Raw genomic sequence first — 18,179 nt, forward strand, 5'->3', positions numbered from 1 at the left:
TCAACCGATCACTGCCCGCACCTGCTCGCCCGTCCAGCATCACTACTCTGGACGGCTCTGACTTAGAATACGTGGACCACTACAAATACCTAGGTGTCTGGTTAGACTGTAAACTCTCCTTCCAGACTCACATTAAGCATCTCCAATCCAAAATTAAATCTAGATTTGGCTTCCTATATCACAACAAAGCATCCTTCACTCATGCTGTCAAACATACCCTTGTAAAACTCACCATCCTACCGATCCTCGACTTCGACGATGTCATCTGTAAAATAGCCTCCAACACTCTACTCAACAAACTGGATGCAGTCTATCACAGTGCCATCCGTTTTGTCACCAAAGCCCCATACACTACCCACCATTGCGACCTGTACGCTCTCGTTGGTTGGCCCTCGCTTCATACTCCTCGCCAAACCCACTGGCTACAGGTTATCTACAAGTCTCTGCTAGGTAAAGCCCCGATTTAGCTCACTGGTCACCATAGCAGCACCCACTCGTAGCACGCACTCCAGCTGGTATATCTCACTGGTCACCCCCAAAGCCAATTCCTCCTTTGGTTGTCTTTCCTTTAGGTTCTCTGATGCCAATGACTGGAACGAACTGCAAAAATCTCTGAAGCTGGAGACTCATATCTCACTCACTAGCTTTACGCACCAGCTGTCAGAGCAGCTCACAGATCACTACACCTGTACATAGCCCATCTGTAACAGCCCATATATCTACCTACCTCCTCCCCATACAGTATTTATTTATTTATCTTGCTCCTTTGCACCCCAGTATCTCTACTTGCACATTCATCTTCTGCACATCTACCATTCCAGTGTTTAATTGCTATATTGTAATTACTTTGCCACTAGGGCCTATTTATTGCCTTAACTCCCTTAACCTTAACTCATTTGCACTCGGTGTATATAGACGTTTTGTTTATTCCATGTGTAACTCTGTGTTGTTGTATTTGTCGAATTGCTATGCTTTATCTTGGCCAGGTCGCAGTTGCAAATGAGAACTTGTTCTCAACTAGCCTACTTGGTTAAATAAAGGTGAAATTTAAAAATGTAAATTTAAAATTTAAAAAATAAAATATTAAAAGGGTCAGGCGACTATTTGAGACTCTGCATTTAATTAAAATTTTACAGGAGCTACTATAATTAACACACTAGTAATAGGGATGTGACACATGTTACATTTTTCTTCATGTTTAAACAGTCATTTTTTTACTGTTTAAAAGTACAAAAAAGATCATAAAATGACGTGAATTCTCAATTCAGATATGATCCTTCGTATGACCGCTAGATTGAACTGTAATGCAGTTCAATCTACCACAGTCCTGGCTACCTTCCAGACGCTGCTCACCGTACTCCTGTTCCCCACCCACTCAGCAATGATCTTATTAATATTGTTTTAGGTTCTCTTATGTGTGCCTCTCCTCCATGTTCTCAGTTGTCAGCACATGGGACTTCATGTCCCACTTCTCATCAATGTGATGGCTCATTGCAGTGATGTATGACAGCGTGTTCATAGACGTCCAACAATCTGTTGTTAACGCCACATATGGTGGCGTTGAATCATTGTACAATTTTTCCATCGGGGCCGTCACGGTTTTATGACATAGCATCTTGTAGTCTGGTTCTAGATATGCCATTAGGGTATTGAAGCTGCATATCAACTGCAATAATTTCTGTAATCAGTGCTGTAATTTTCTCACTCCGTCCTTATCGCACTGCTGCCTGCAACGGTTTGGGGCTCACGGTGCCTCCCTTTCAGCATTGCACCCACTGTAGCTCAATTCTACCTTGCAAAGTTTGCATTTCATCACCAACTCAAAGTATTGCCATACGGCCTCCCGAGTGGCGCAGTGGTTAAGGGTGCTGTACTGCAGCACCAGCTGTGCCACCAGAGATTCTGGGTTCGCGCCCAGCCTCTGTCGTAACTGGCCGCGACCGGGAGGTCTGTGGGGCGACGCACAATTGGCCTTCACTGCAGTCACTTCCCTGTTTCACTCTCTGCCATTTTTCCCAACTGTTAACGACGATGAAGTGTGGAGTGCTTTATTTCCGTGGCAAATGATTTACTTACAGCATTGTTCTATGATAGGTTGGAGGATGTCCACCGGAAGTCATCATAGTTACTGTGTAAGTCTATGGAAGGGAGTGAGAACCATGAGCCTCCTAGGTTTTGTATTGAAGTCAATGTACCTAGAGAAGACAGAACATAGCTGTCCTCCAGCTACACCATGGTGCTACCCAAGAATGTGCTGTTGAGGTTTATGTAGACCATTGCAAAACAGTGTGTTTTAATCAGTTATTTGGTGATGTGAATATATTTAGTATAGTTTTATCTAAAAAGGATAACTTTTTTAATGTTTCACTATTTAGATTTTTATAAAATTCACTGAGTAGAATGCCCTCCCCTTCCTCTTCTGAGGAGCCTCCACAGATACACAGCTACTGTCAGCCAACGCAGTCTCCCTGCAGGGAAGCCAGTCACGGCTTGGTTTTTGCGCTGACAGGACTGTCAACTGTGGGAGGTTAAATAGACAGATGTGTTCCTTTCTAAATCATGTCCAATCAACTGAATTTACCACAGGTGGACTCCAATCCAGTTGGAGAAACGTCTCAAGGATGAGACGCCTGAGCTCAATTTCGAGTGTCATAGCAAAGGGTCTGAAAACTTATGTAAATAAGGTATTTCTGTTTTTTTATTTTTAATACATTTGCAATAAAAAAACTGTTTTCGATTTGTCATTATGGGGTATTGTGTGTAGATTGATGAGGGGACCAAAATAATTTAAACCATTTTAGAATAAGGCTGTAAAGTAACAAAATGTGGAAAAGTCAAGGGGTTGAACATTTTTCGGATACATTGTAGATCCCTGATGCAAATCAAATCAAAATGTATTTGTCACATACACATGGTTAGCAGATGTTAATGAGAGTGTAGCGAAATGCTTGTGCTTCTAGTTCCGACAATGCAGTAATATCCACCGAGTAATCTAACCTAACAATTTCACAACAATTACCTTATACACACAAGTGTAAAGGAATGAATAAGAATATGTACATAAAAAATATATGAATGAGTGATGGTATAGAACGGCATAGGCAAGATGCAGTGGATGGTATAGAGTACAGTATATACATATGAGATGAGTAATGTAGGGTATGTAAACATTATAAAAAGTGGCATTGTTTAAAGTGGCTAGTGATAAATTACATCAAGATGGCAAGATTCAGTAGACGGTATAGAGTACAGTATATACATATGAGATGAGTAATGTAGGGTATGTAAACATATAAACGTGGCATTGTTTAAAGTGGCAAGTGATACATTACAGCAAGATGGCAAGATGCAGTAGATGGTATAGAGTACAGCATATACATATGAGATGAGTAAAGTAGGGTATGTAAACATTATATGAAGTGGTATTGTTTAAAGTTGCTAGTAATACATTTATTGCATCAATATTTCCATTATTAAAATGGCTGGAGTTGAGTCGGCATGTTGGCAACAGCCATTCAATGAGAGTGATGGCTGTTTAACAGTCTGATGACCTTGAGATAGAAGCTGTTTTTAAGTGTCTCGGTCCCTGCTTTGATGCACCTGTACTGACCTCGCCTTCTGGCTGATAGCGGGGTGAACAGGCAGTGGCTCGGGTGGTTGTTGTCCTTGATGATCTTTTTGGCCTTCCTGCGACATCGGGTGGTGTAGGTGTCGTGGAGGGCAGGTAGTTTGCCTCCGGGAATGCGTTGTGCAGACCTCACTACCCTCTGGAGAGCCTTACGGTTGTTGCCGTACCAGGCGGTGATACAGCCCGACAGGATGCTCTCGTTTATGCATCTGTAAAAGTTTGTGAGTGCTTTTGGTGACAAGACAAATTTCTTCAGCCTCCTGAGGTTGAAGAGGCGCAACTGCTGCTGTCTGTGTGGTTGGACCATTTCAGTTTGTCCGTGATGTGTACGCCGAGGAACTTAAAACTTTCTACCCTCTCCACTACTGTCCCGTCGATGTGGTAAGGGGGGGTGCTCCCTCTGCTGTTTCCTGAAGTCCACGATAATCTCCTTTGTTTTGTTGACGTTGAGTGTGAGGTTATTTTCCTGACACCACACTCCGATGGCCCTCACCTCCTCACTGTAGGCCGTCTAGTCGTTGTTGGTAATCAAGGCTACCACTGTAGTGTCGTCTGCAAACTTGATGATTGAGTTGGAGGAGTGCATGGCCACGCAGTCGTGGGTGAACAGGGAGTACAGGAGAGGTCTCAGAACGCACCCTTGTGGGGGCCCAGTGTTGAGGATCAGCGGGGTGGAGATGTTGTTACCTACCCTCACAACCTGGGGGCGGCCCGTCAGGAAGTCCAGGACCCAGCTGCACAGGGCGGAGTCGAGAAAAAGGGTCTCGAGCTTGATGACGAGTTTGGAGGGTACTACGGTGTTAAATGCTGAGCTGTAGTCGATGAAGAGCATTCTCACATAGGTAATACTCTCATCCAGATGGGTTAGGGCAGTGTGCAGTGTGATTGCGATTGCGTTGTCTGTGGACCTATTGGGGCAGTAAGCAAATTGGAGTGGGTCTAGGGTATCAGGTAGAGTGGAGATGATATGGTCCTTGACTAGTCTCTCAAAGCACTTCATGATGACGGAAGTGAGTGCTACGGGGCGGTAGTCATTTAGCTCAGTTACCTTAGCTTTCTTGGGAACAGAAACAATGGTGAACCTCTTGAAGCATGTGGGGACAGCAGACTGGGATAAGGATTGATTGAATATGTCTGTAAACACAGCCAGCTGGTCTGTGCATGCTCTGAGGATGTGGCTGGGGATGCCGTCTGGGCCTGCAGCCTTGCGAGGGTTGACACATTTAAATGTTTTGCTCACATCGGCTGCAGTGAAGGAGAGCCCGCAGGTTTTGGTAGCGGGCCATGTCAGTGGCACTGTATTGTCCTCAAAGCGAGCAAAGAAGTGGTTTAGTCTGTCTGGGAGCAAGACATCCTGGTCCGCGACGGGGCTGGTTTTCCTGTTATAGTCCGCGATTGACTGTAGATCCTGCCACATACCTCTTGTGTCTTAGCCGTTGAATAGCGACACTTCTTTGTCTCTATACTGAAGCTTAGCTTGTTTGATTGCTTTGCGGAGGGAATAGCTACACTGTTTGTATTCGGTCATGTTTCCGGTCACCTTGTCCTGATTAAAAGCAGTTGTTCACGCTTTCAGTTTTGCACGAATTCTGCCATCAATCCACAGTTTCTGGTTTGGGAATGTTTTAATAGACGCTGTGGGTACGACATCGTCGATGCACTTGCTAATAAACCTGCTCACCGAATCAGCGTATTCATCAATGTTGTTGTTCGCCGCAATGCGGAACATATCCCAGTCCACGTGATCGAAGCAATCTTGACGCATGGAATCCGATTGGTCGGACCAGCATTGAACAGACCTAAGCGCGGTTGCTTCCTGTTTTAGTGTCTGTCTATAGGCTGGCATAAACAAAATGGAGTCGTGGTCAGCTTTTCCGAAAGGAGGGTGGGGGAGGGCCTTATAAGCGTTGCGGAAGGTAGAATAACAATGATCTAGGGTTTTGCCAGCCCTGGTTGCACAATCGATATGCTGATAGAATTTAGGGAGCCTTATTTTCAGATTAGCCTTGTTAAAATCCCCAGCTACAATAAATGCAGTCTCGGGATATGTGGTTTCCAGTTTACATAAGAGTCAAATAAAGTTTGTTCAGGGCCATCAATGTGACTGCTTGGGGGGGGGGGGGGGGATATATACGGCAGTGATTATAATTGAAGAGAATTCTCTAGGTAGATAATGTGGTCGGCATTTGATTGTGAGGAATTTTAAGTCAGATGAACAGAAGGACTTGAGTTCCTGTATGTTGTTATGTTCACACCACGTCTCGTTAATCATAAGGCAAACCTCCCCGCCCTTCTTCTTACCAGAAAGATGCTTGTTTCTGTCGGCGCGATGCGTGAAGAAACCAGCTGGCTCTACCGACTCCGATAGCGTGTCTCGAGTGAGCCATGTTTCCGTGAAACAAAGAACGTTACAATCTCTGATGTCTCTCTGGAAGACTACCCTTGCACCGATTTCGTCTACCTTGTTGTCAAGAAACTGGACATTGACGAGTAGTATGCTCGGGAGCGGTGCGCGATGTGCTCGTCTACGGAGCCTGACCAGAAGACCGCTCCGTCTGCCCCTTCTGGGGTGTCATAGTCTCGTAAGGGCTTGCTATAGCTTCACAGAGCAGCAGTAGCATCACATTAAGACTTTAACACTCAGCAAAAGCAGCATCCCTGCCTCAGAGAACAGGACAGAACATTAATGGAGCAAGGGTTGATTATTTAGACCATCGCCTGAGTCCCATCTCATTACTGTCAATCAAACAAACACAGGTAAATAATAAAATGGCTACCCAGACTATTTGCATTGCCCTTCCCCCTCTCTTTTACATTGCTGCTACTCTCTGTTATTATCTATGCAGTCACTTTAATAACTCTTCCTACATGTACACTACCATTCAAAAGTTTGGGGTCACTTAGAAATGTCCTTGTTTTTGAAAGAAAAGCTCCTTTTTTGTCCATTACAATAACATCACATTGATCACAAATACAGTGTAGACATTGTTAATGTTGTAAATGACTATTGTAGCTGGAAACGGCCGATTTTTTTATGGAATATCTACATAGGCGTACAGAGGCCCATTATCAGCAACCATCACTCCTTTGTTCCAATTGCACATTGTGTTAGCTAATCCAAATGTATCACTTTAAAAGGCTAATTTATCATTAGAAAAACCTTTCGCAATTATGTTAGAGTTGAAAACTGTTGTACTGATATAAGAAGCAATAAAACTGGCCTTCTTTAAACTAGTTGAGTATCTGGAGCATCAGCATTTGTGGGTTCAATTACAGGCTCAAAATGTTCAGAAACAAAGACCTTTCTTCTGAAACTCGTCAGTCTACTCTTGTTCTGAGACATGAAGGCTATTCCATGTGAGAAATTGCCAAGAAACTGAAGATCTCGTACAACGCTGTGTACTACTCCCTTCACAGAACAGCGCAAACTGACTCTAACCAGAATAGAAAGAGGAGTGGGAGGCCCCGGTGCACAACTGAGCAAGAGGACAAGTACATTAGAGTGTCTAGTTTGAGAAACGTCAACAGTGAAGCGGCGACTCCGGGATGCTGGCCATCTAGGCAGAGTTGCAAAGAAAAAGTAATATCTCATACTGGCCAATAAAAAAAGGGATTAAGATGGGCTAAGAACACAGACACTGGACAGAGGCCTAGAAGGCCAGCATCCCGGAGTCGCCTCTTCACTGTTGACGTTGAGACTGGTGTTTTGCGGGTACTATTTAATGAAGCCGCCAGTTGAGGACATCTGAGGCGTCTGCTTATTTGAGCTGTTCTTGTTATAATATGGACTTGTTTTTTTTACCAAATAGGGCTATCGTCTGTATACCCTTCTTACCTTGTCACAACACAACTGATTATCTCAAAAGCATTGAGGAAAGAAATTCCTCAAAATGTGCTTTTAAAAAAATCACACCTGTAAATTGAAATTCACTCTAGGTAACTACTTCATGAAACTGGTTGAGAGAATGCCAAGAGTGTGCAAAGCTGTCATCAAGGCAAAGGGTGGCTACTTTGCGGATTACTCAAAACTATACATGTCAGTGTCACCAGCAAAGCACCCTCACACATCACAACTCCTCCTCCATGCTTTACGGCGGGAACCACACATGCAGAGGTCATCCGTTCACCTACCCTGCGTCTCACAAAGACACAGCGGTTGGAATACAAAATCTCTAATTTGGACTCATCAAACCAAAGGACAGACTTCCACTGGTCTAATGTCCATTGCTCGTGTTTCTTGGCCCAAGCGAGTGTCTTCTTATTGGTGTCCTTTAGTAGTGGTTTCTTTGCAGCAATTCAACCACGAAGGCCATATTCAGGCAGTCTCCTCTGAACAGTTGATGTTGAGATGTGTCTGTCAATTGAACTCTGTGAAGCATTTATTGGACTGCAATTTCTGAGGCTGGTCACTCTAATGAACTTATCCTCTGCAGCAGAGGTAACTCTGGGTCGTTCTTTCCTGTGGCGTTCCTCATGAGAGCCAGTTTCATCATAGTGCTTGATGGTTTTTGCGGCTGCAATTGAAGAAACTTTAAAAGTTCTATACATTTTCTGGATTAAGTAACCTTCATGTCTTAAAGTAATGGACTGTCATTTCTCTTTGCTTATTTGAGCTGTCCATACAGACTTTGTCTTTTACCAAATAGAGCTATGTTCTGTATACAACCCTTACCTTGACACAACACAACCGATTGGCTCAAACGCATTAAGAAGGAAAGAAATTCCACAAATTAACTTTTAACAAGGCACACCTGTTAATTGAAATGCATTCCAGGTGACTACCTCATGAAGCTGGTTGAGAGAATGCCAAGCGTGCAGGTGTCCAAACTTTTGAATGGTACTGTATGTAAATATATCATAGGCAACATTACTATACATTTATAACTTGCTTATAAATGATAGCATATGTGACACATTTTTTTAAAACTAGGTGTATGTCGCATGTCACTACTTCACAGGAAAGGCATTTGAACATATATTTTATCAAAATGTGTTTCTGGACCGAAATACTTTCTAGAAAATGTGAACTTTAATCTGCCTTAATGATAAACTGGTATGCCATCTGTAAATATGAATAAAATGTTTAAATTACGAGCTTAGTTGGTTTAGCCACGGAAAAAGTCAGGAACCTTCCTCCTAGCTATGATTGGCTGAGATAATGGATGGGCTGGGCATGCCGAGAGATGAGTTCGGATTGGTCTGCAATGTAGCAGGCTTCTGTCTAACATGAGCTGCTCAGTATATGTAGATAATCCTTGATACAAAATACAGCTTTTTTTAAAGATATACAGTGCCTGGCGAAAGTATTCGGCCCCCTTGAACTTTGCGACCTTTTGCCACATTTCAGGCTTCAAACATAAAGATATAAAACTGTATTTTTTTGTGAAGAATCAACAACAAGTGGGACACAATCATGAAGTGGAACGACATTTATTGGATATTTCAAACTTTTTTAACAAAATCAAAAACTGAAAAATTGGGCGTGCAAAATTATTCAGCACCTTTACTTTCAGTGCAGCAAACTCTCTCCAGAAGTTCAGTGAGGATCTCTGAATGATCCAATGTTGACCTAAATGACTAATGATGATAAATACAATCCACCTGTGTGTAATACTGTGATAGTCTCAGAGGTCCGTTAAAAGCGCAGAGAGCATCATGAAGAACAAGGAACACACCAGGCAGGTCCGAGATACTGCTGTGAAGAAGTTTAAAGCCGGATTTGGATACAAAAACATTTCCCAAGCTTTAAACATCCCAAGGAGCACTGTGCAAGCAATAATATTGAAATGGAAGGAGTATCAGACCACTGCAAATCTACCAAGACCTGGCCGTCCCTCTAAACTTTCAGCTTATACAAGGAGAAGACTGATCAGAGATGCAGCCAAGAGGCCCATGATCACTCCATGAACACACCATCTCCACTGTCAAACATGGTGGTGGCAGCATCATGGTTTGGGCCTGCTTTTCTTCAGCAGGGACAGGGAAGATGGTTAAAATTGATGGGAAGATGGACGGATCCAAATACAGGACCATTCTGGAAGAAAACCTGATGGAGTCTGCAAAAGACCTGAGACTGGGACGGAGATTTGTCTTCCAACAAGACAATGATCCAAAATGATCCAATGATCCGAGCTCATTGCCTCGTTGAATTATGCAGAAACGGGCAGCGTGGGGGTCATGTAATTGATTCTGTTGGAAAGGGGAGATACTGTGCTTTACAATGGTATTGACATTACAGTTGATCTGGAAGTATTACGTTTTTGGGGCGCTAAAATATGGTAAATTGTACGGACCAAGGCGATGTACAAAAGTGAGTGAGTTTACATTAGCTACATTTTCAGATATTATACGTTTCTAATTTTGTCAGAAAGTCATGTTCTTTGCAGGTTAAAGCGTTCTGTTAGCCAGCTAGTGAACATTAGCTTGCTGGCTCACTAGCTAACGTTACGTGTATGATCTGTGTAGTAATATTATTTGTATCTCAGAAATCCATTTGCATTGCTAGTTATAGCCTAATGTTTGCTAGGTTTAGCTACCTGAAGATTCATACCACAACATTTCATGTGGCTAGCTATGACAATCAGTTTGTATTACTAGTAGTTCATTGCTTAGCTAGCTAGTTAGCCAAAGACTCCACTTTGCCAGATGATTTCATTTTTATTTAACTAGGCAAGTCAGTTAAGAACAAATTCTTATTTACAATGAAGTCTTCCCGGGGAACAGTGGGTTAACTGCCTTGTTCAGGGGCAGAACAACAGATTTTTAGCTTGTCAGCTCAGGGATTTGATCTAGCAACCTTTCGGTTACTGGCCCAGGCGACCAGCCGCCCCACTAGGTGACCAGCAGCCCCATAACCCATCAAGTTAGCCAGGAGTGTCTGGGGTTGATTACGGCCATCTATTGTAGTATTTCATGAACATGTGTACTTGTCTAGACAATAGTGAACCATCCACTCAGCTATGTGGCTGGGGGGTGGTTATAGCATTTCTTTCACATGACCCATCAATTTAGACAAGTGTGTCTGGTTGGGGTGTGCCGACATGACCATACTCGTATTCATAATCGTATCCGTAAATTGACAGTTGATATTTGGATCGGATGATACTCATGATCAGTGGTGTGTTTTCATGAACGCCAAGGGAAGCTAGCCCCCCCCCCCCCCCCCACACACCTTTTTTTTTTTTAACAAACATATAAAATACTTTATTTAGTCTCTCTATGTTTTCCCAATTGTCCTTCAATTCGCAAGAGCCTGATTGTATCTCAACGGAGAAAGCATCCAAGCGAGTGAAACAGCGCCCCTCAGCCTATACATACAGAGACAATCTATCTGATTCTGTCCTGTCATAAAGAGTATGACATTGTTGAATGCAAGGGAAGCCAGCGAGCATTTGACATCCCTCAATACAAAAAAAGTATAAAAGAATAGCCAATCAGCACTGAGATAAACTGAGTGAGCTCAACTGTCAACAGTTTTGACGCACCCAAAAGAAATCAATAAACTTTGATTTTATTTGATATAGTGTGGTTATGACGGTAATGTGAAGAACATCATGACCTGCACAAAAGTCAGATTAGGATATAGGCCAAGGACTAGATAAAGGGTATTTTTACCTGGAGATTTGTCTTATTGTAGGCTACTACTTTAACCTCTTTTAGTCTTGAAAACTTTGGTTGTTTACTACAATATCTAACTCACTCTGTTTTGCAGATGGCCACATATGTGAATCCTTAAAGAGATGGGTGGGGCTAAGGCTTAAGAGGGTGTGAACGGTGCTGAATAGGTGTAGACGAAGAGCTCTCCAGTAGGTGTACCAAAACATTTAAGGAACATTTTCTCAAAAGGCGGGTTACAAGTGCAGTGTATGATATACCATTTTGTAGCTCTGAGTCTCTACTTTTATCCAATGTAAAAAACACAATTTAAATGTTACTACATTAGACCCAATCGAGGCAGTCGGTCACATATGGATAAACTGATGATGATGGTTCAAAGGGCATCAGAGCATCATCTAGACAGCCGAATTAGAAGCTAGTCATAGTCAATTGATGTATTCTGGAGCAGTGGAGCTCTCTTCTCATCCTTGGTCTGTCTCTAATCATTTCCTTCTGCTGGTCTATCAGAGCACCATCAATTAACCCAGCTAAAGCAGATTAATGAGAAATTAATCCCTTTAAGACACTGCAAAGGTCTCTTCTCCTCTGAAGAGCTGCAGCTCCAGTACTGAGGCTATACAGGGAGGCTAAGTTAAGATGTAGAGCCTGATTCTCTTCCCCTTCTACTATTTATCTCCCAGCACAGATTTCTCATAATGCTCCGGTGTAAATCATTCATATAAAATTTCATTTAATACTCAGTGAAGAATGGATTATTTGAAATATGGGCTCTCTGCAAAAGTGTGTGTGTGGATGACTCGTATGTGTGTGTGCGTCAGTGGCACAGCACAGTTTTGCGGGGCTCCCCACAAGGTCCGAGCAAGGCCCCCTCATAATATGTATTCAAATGTTGAGGTTTCAAACAATTAAGTATATGTTTTCAAAATGCATACTGCAACTAGCTCATTGCAAAGTGGTGTGACACACTGATGAAGCCTGCCTTCCGTTGAATATGTTTGCTGTTTGAGATGCTGTGGCAGCAGCTCTTGCGCTGTCTAACAGTTTTCCATGAAACGGCTCTGTATATGTATGCTGTATGCATGATAAATAAGATAGGCCTACATAACGAATATACTGTACATACGTGCCCATTTAATTCCACTAAATTATGAAAATGAATTTATAGATCAATAAGCATGACCAATCAAATGTATTTCCATTGACTGGTATTTCATCAATCAATAGGCTAAAAAGCATTATTTCCCAATAGGATTTTTTCTTATTCCGGACAATTGGCATTTCCTGGCTGTTCTATTTTTTTATTGGTTACCAGGTATGGCAGTTCTGATAGGTGACACACACACTATCAACAAGTTGCTTAGCAACCGCAATGACACATGACTCAGGGAAAAAAGCTGATGAACACTAATTTGCTGCTAGACTAGCGAGATAAGTTAACAGTGAGACAAACCAACACAGTTATTTTACAACAAGCCTACATATTGACCTTTAAACTAATACCATACTGTTCAATACGAACAAAGTACACTATTTTTATTAGGAGTACACTGTACTTACAGGAATAATTACACAGTAATAAGTACACCGCAATGTAAAAATGTGACTTGAAAGTTTGAAGTCCATACGAACAGTCTGTCCAGGCCCAGATGCCTGTTTCCGTCCTTTGTGTTGACCAGGCCCGTTTTAACTATTTTCACACAGTAAGAGGTAGATCCTTTTCTGCTGCCAACAACAACAGCTGCTGATTTGCCCCAGCAGGGGTCCGCACTATGGGCAGGGGGTCTCGGCTTTCAAACAATTAATAGGATCATTTGCACCTTGCGTGTATGTGTGTGCGTGTGTGTGTGTATGTGTGTGTGAGTTGACTAGACAAGAGAACATCTGAGGAACAATGTCTAAAAATAACAAACAATGATACAAAGCCCCGTTGTGTGGTGGGAGTATCTCATCTCTCTGATATTCCACATATTTGAAAAACACAGATAAAAAACTTTCTCCTGAAGAGAAGTGATATTCCATAGTAATCTTTCTTGAGATAAAACTCAAACTGCACACACACTTACAAGAACTTGTAAGCCAGGGCCATGAGCAAATATTGACCCTATAACCTTTGCTTGTACTGGTTAAACAGTAATGACATCGCCTACCTTCACCAAACAGCCAGAATGATCAGGATATTCAACAGGACATAAAACAAGTAAATGGTCACAAGACAAGAAACACGGGATGGTGGTGAATATTGAGATCAATATTTTAAGATGAACATAGGCTAACGATTAGACAATATAAGACCAATGAAGAGCACGAGACCGCGAAACGTTTCTATAAAGCATTTCCACCCCATTGCCTCACTTCAAAAAGCGCCATCCCTGATCACCGTCCGACCGCATGGACCACATGAGAACAAGAAAAAACGTCCCGTACAATTTTCAGGAGCCTATAAACCCGAGTAATATATTTTGCTTAACGAGCCCGATGTAGTTCTGCAAAGCAGAGTCATTTGTCGATTGATTTGTCACACTTTCTAGTGGCGTGGTAAATTACGCTGGAGCCGGTACGCAGCCAGGCCACCCAGATAGAAACACTTTTATAAGCGCATCTGTGCTTAGTTCTTTCACGTTCTTCTTGTCATCAAATCCAGCCAGATTTATCGCATGGCCTAACCTACCTACATGGGCATTATGGCATTGTTTCGCAATGGAACATCAGTAGCCGAGATCGGTGACTAGTTTGTTTGGATGAAGGGCATAACTAACCCGTATTCTTCTCATAGCAGCCACGATCTCCACTCTGCTGTTCGGCCGCGCCACGTCCAGACTGCCGATGTACTGGTTAGGAACAAAACAGAAAGCAATTATATAAATGTTACCATATTTGTTTTTACTACTGCGATATTCAAACAACAATATTAACACCATTAACGTGGGAAACGTAGAAGGGGGATTAGCCCAGGATATAGCCTAGGCTGATACTTAGCAAACCTTATTAAGCAAAATCAAACATTGGTTTGTCAAAAGTTAATGATAGTTTAGCAAATGATATCAATACAATAACATATATAAACAACTCACCTTGGCTTCGAAGTTGATCCCATGTTGGAATGCTTCCTCGTTATGCAATGGAATTCTCAAATCATGGCCATCGTCAACAAGATTGTACTTTGTTTTCGCTGGCATGACTGCCGACTTTCCGTTTTCGCAACACACGGAAAGGAATTTAACGTTACTTGTTAATCCAAAACGCCGCCAGACAAAAATCAGGAGTCCCAAATTCCTTAATTCCAGTGGTCCATCGTAGCAACTGGACTCATCCCACACCTGAATGTCACACTAGTATATCCAGTGGGCTAGGTGTAACGAACGTTAACTTTGTATCTATTGCTCACGCAAGTAGGCTGGCTTCCCGTTCTGATAAAAAACAATCGTCGCTCTCTTGCGAATCAACTCACTTCCAAAAATAAGTAGCCCAAGGTTACTTCCAACAACGTAAAAGCACTTATAACCAAAAACACTATACACAATAGTCCAAATTTGTGCTTTTCTGGTCTTGCCGAATTTCCCCTGCCGAACTTCACTACAGCGCCATGACCAGCCTCTTCACTCTCTCCCACGGATTCTCAAGGCAGATCGGGATTGGAGGAATCTGGGAATTCCACCTGTTTTCATTGGAACAGAGTTACATCATGGAATAGTAGGAGGGAGAAACGCTCGAACTCAGCCCCAGGAAAGCCGTGAATGTCAACCAGCAGTTTAACGTGAAGGAATTGTTGCTCTTTCGGTCCAACTTTCCTAAAACCTATGTAGTTACATGGTAGTGATTAATGAGTTACGTAGGCATGTAGGCGGCTACAGTGTAGACCTACTTGCAGTGTAGGTGCACACTTTGGGGCGGCAGGGTAGCCTAGTGGTTATAGCTAGTAAAATAAAGGTTTAACAAATAATAAAAACTGTAGGCCTACGTATAACTGTTATAACACCTGTTTGAAGTTTGTATAAAATTAAAACACATTGTTATGCTTATGCATTGCATTACTAAACCAACTCAAACTAAGTGTTTGTAAATTCTCCCTCACCCAACAATGTTTTAGATCAGGTATCTTTATTAGACGTTAAATTATGATTATGTAGAATAGTGGTGTTGTTTAGGCAGATATAAGATAGGGTGATAGCAATGGATAAACAGCTGCTTGAGATTTAGAAAGAGCAAGACTACCTACTAGTGGTCACCTAAGCTAATGACTGTAATATGGCACTTATTATGCAATGCAGGCAATATTCTGTATATCATGCTCTGTACATGAAGTGCACGAATGCTGCTTGGTGTTGTATAATGCAGAGTCCACCTGTGTCACCTGCACTGCAACTTACAGTAAGAAGCAGTGCTCTGCTCCTCAAGGTGTCTCAGATGTGTGGGGAATTGGAGCAGCACTAATTCACATTCTCAACACTTCACTGGCAGAGGCTAAAAGCTGTCACTGTACTGACTAACTTGTCTGAGGCTGCATCTCAATAGTCTTAAGTGGCTTCATCTCCTCATCTCATTAATCATCAGCATGTTGTCCCAAGCAGTGAAATAGATAATTGCAGTAAAGGCGTACATCTAAAGTCTAAAGTTGATTCGTCTCCTGGGTGAAAATCATATGGATAATTTAGGGATGCCTTGGGCCATCTGTTATCACCTGTCCTGTGCTTTCAGGTCAGTGTGGATGAAGGAAAGGAGAGGAAGCAACTTTAGACTATTCGAAGCAGCCCAAGTCTCACTAGCCCTCTCTTGAAATAACATCATGGATAATCTCCCTTTAGTCTTTGGTCTCCATTTCCATCTGTGTGTGCTCAATACTGTGCTGGCTTTGAAAGCATACTATGCTCCCAACATCAAGTGGATTTTGGACATCAGTCATTATGCTTCCTGATTCTTTAGAAGAGGGATCTCTGATTCTGCCGTCACTGACCATTTCTGCGATTAGGCTACTGCTGCTGATTATCAGCAACAATTATTCCTACCTCAGGTGGTTCTACATTTTCTAGTGCATCTAAAATGGCTATGAAGTAATAACCTTGTGATCATTTACAGTATTTAATGTGCTGTGATACACGTAGTGTTTTAATTAGTGTGTTTAGCTGTGCAGGCTGAGGATGTCTTCGGTGGCAGTGGGTCAGAACAGAAGAGAGGCATGCTGTTCCGTTAATAGCCCCTGCTGCTGCTATGAGCTCCATTCCACACACACGCACACATACACACACAGCTAGACCAGGAGTATTTTAATCTGAATTAATCATGGCATTTCTTTAAGAATGTGGGGCAAGTGACACAAGCAGGGGATGGACCACTCCCCAGAGACAAGCAGAGAGAGATAGAAGAGGAGGAGAGAGAAAGAGAAAATAATAATAAAATGATTGTGCCATTTCCCAATCTCATGTTCACAAAAAACAGACAGAGTTTAGAATAATGTTACATTTCATTTGCTGCTTTCCAAATCCCAAGGACATTGTACATGGGAAAGATGAGAGAGAGACAGAAAGAGAGAGAGAGAGAGAAACACAGAAAGAGAAGTGGCAAAACTGATTTCAATGAGGGGAAGCTGGAGATTTACTGAGTTAACTGGGTGGATGAAGAGAGCGTAAAACATCCAATATCATCCAATACAGTCAGTCAAAAGGCAAAATTGTCAAAAAATCTTTTAACAGATGGTTATTGCCGTGGCCCGGTATGCAGGAAGAACATAAACTGTTATGCAGTTAGAAGAAACACAGAGACTCATCCACACCACATTACTCTCTGGTCCTGCAGATGATTAACCTGGGGTGCTTTTACGCAGTCACTTCCTTGTTTGCATGCAGTACATCACTTGGAGAGCTGGAAGTGCCTTTGTGTGCAACAATATAAAGCTTTTGAATATAGATGCAGAAAGGATTTGAGCAATGACGTGTCTTTCACATTGTTAATTAACCCCAAAGATGAGCGACCATTCAAGCACATATTCCATCCTGCTATCTGAGAAACATAGACACTCTTTTACTCTCTCTGTCTCTCGCTCTTCTTTTCGCTCTCTCTCTCTTGTCTCCTTACTCTGATGTAATGAATGAGAAGCTCCTGTTCAAGGTTCACATTGTGGGTGTAATATTACTTGCTCCCATAGGGGCACAACAACTGCAGAGATTAACACAAGTCAGCACTCAGTACAGAGACAGACTGATGACATGATGACAAATGGAAGGTATCATTACGGCATTAGTCTAAATTCTCTCTCTCTCTCGCTCTCTCTCTCAATATTTTTTAACGCACCATTTAAGCTACTCTGCCTTTCTCATCTGCTCACTTGGATCTACACACAGAGAAAGAGGGGTCCACGGGGTATGAATAGATGTTTTCAGTTATGCCTGCATGTACAGCACTACAAGATGGAGTCTCTCCACAGGAGATCTAAGGCCGTGATCATTGTAATGTATTTTTTGTAATTCTGTGTGGGCATCATTCTAAACTCTGTCTTTTCCTCCAACTGCAACCTACTCTACTCTAAAATTCACATAATTAGTCTACCCAGAGGTGTGAAAGAAAAGAGAAAGAAAGAGAGGCTGGGAGAAAGAGGAGGGAGAAAGAAGAAGAGGGGGACTGGCGAAAGAAAGGGATGCTCTGATTGACGATGATTTGCCTTCGATCTGCACACTCTTTAGCTCACACAATAGACAGCCATCTACTCAAGCACTCAAGCACTAATGCCTCTCTATCTAGCTTTCTCTCTCGTTCTCTCTCTCTCTCATATATATATATATATATATATATATATATATATATATATATATATATATATATATTGGCATAGGAAACATGTTTACATTGCCAAAGCAGGTGAAATAGATCATAACCAAAACTGAAATAAACAATAAACATTAGCAGTAAACATTAGAATCACAAAAGTTCCAAAGGTTCCAAA

At 42.2% G+C, this 18,179-nt stretch overlaps 1 protein-coding gene across 2 annotated transcripts in view; it reads right to left on the minus strand.

The window, feature by feature from the left end:
- The window catches only part of LOC110524577 (carboxyl-terminal PDZ ligand of neuronal nitric oxide synthase protein), a 166,915-nt gene extending 151,892 nt beyond the window's left edge, over window positions 1-15,023 (minus strand). For both annotated transcript variants that reach the window (XM_036978424.1, XM_036978425.1), the window contains exons 1-2: window positions 14,317-15,023; window positions 14,002-14,073 (exon numbers count right to left, since the gene is read on the minus strand). In XM_036978424.1, coding sequence (XP_036834319.1) covers window positions 14,002-14,073; window positions 14,317-14,421 — 177 coding nt within the window. In that variant the 5' untranslated portion in view covers window positions 14,422-15,023. The remainder of the gene's footprint in view (window positions 1-14,001; window positions 14,074-14,316) is intronic.
- Between the last annotated feature and the right edge of the window lie 3,156 nt (window positions 15,024-18,179).

Source organism: Oncorhynchus mykiss, chromosome 5, assembly GCF_013265735.2.
Source record: "Oncorhynchus mykiss isolate Arlee chromosome 5, USDA_OmykA_1.1, whole genome shotgun sequence".
Taxonomy (NCBI): domain Eukaryota; kingdom Metazoa; phylum Chordata; class Actinopteri; order Salmoniformes; family Salmonidae; genus Oncorhynchus; species Oncorhynchus mykiss.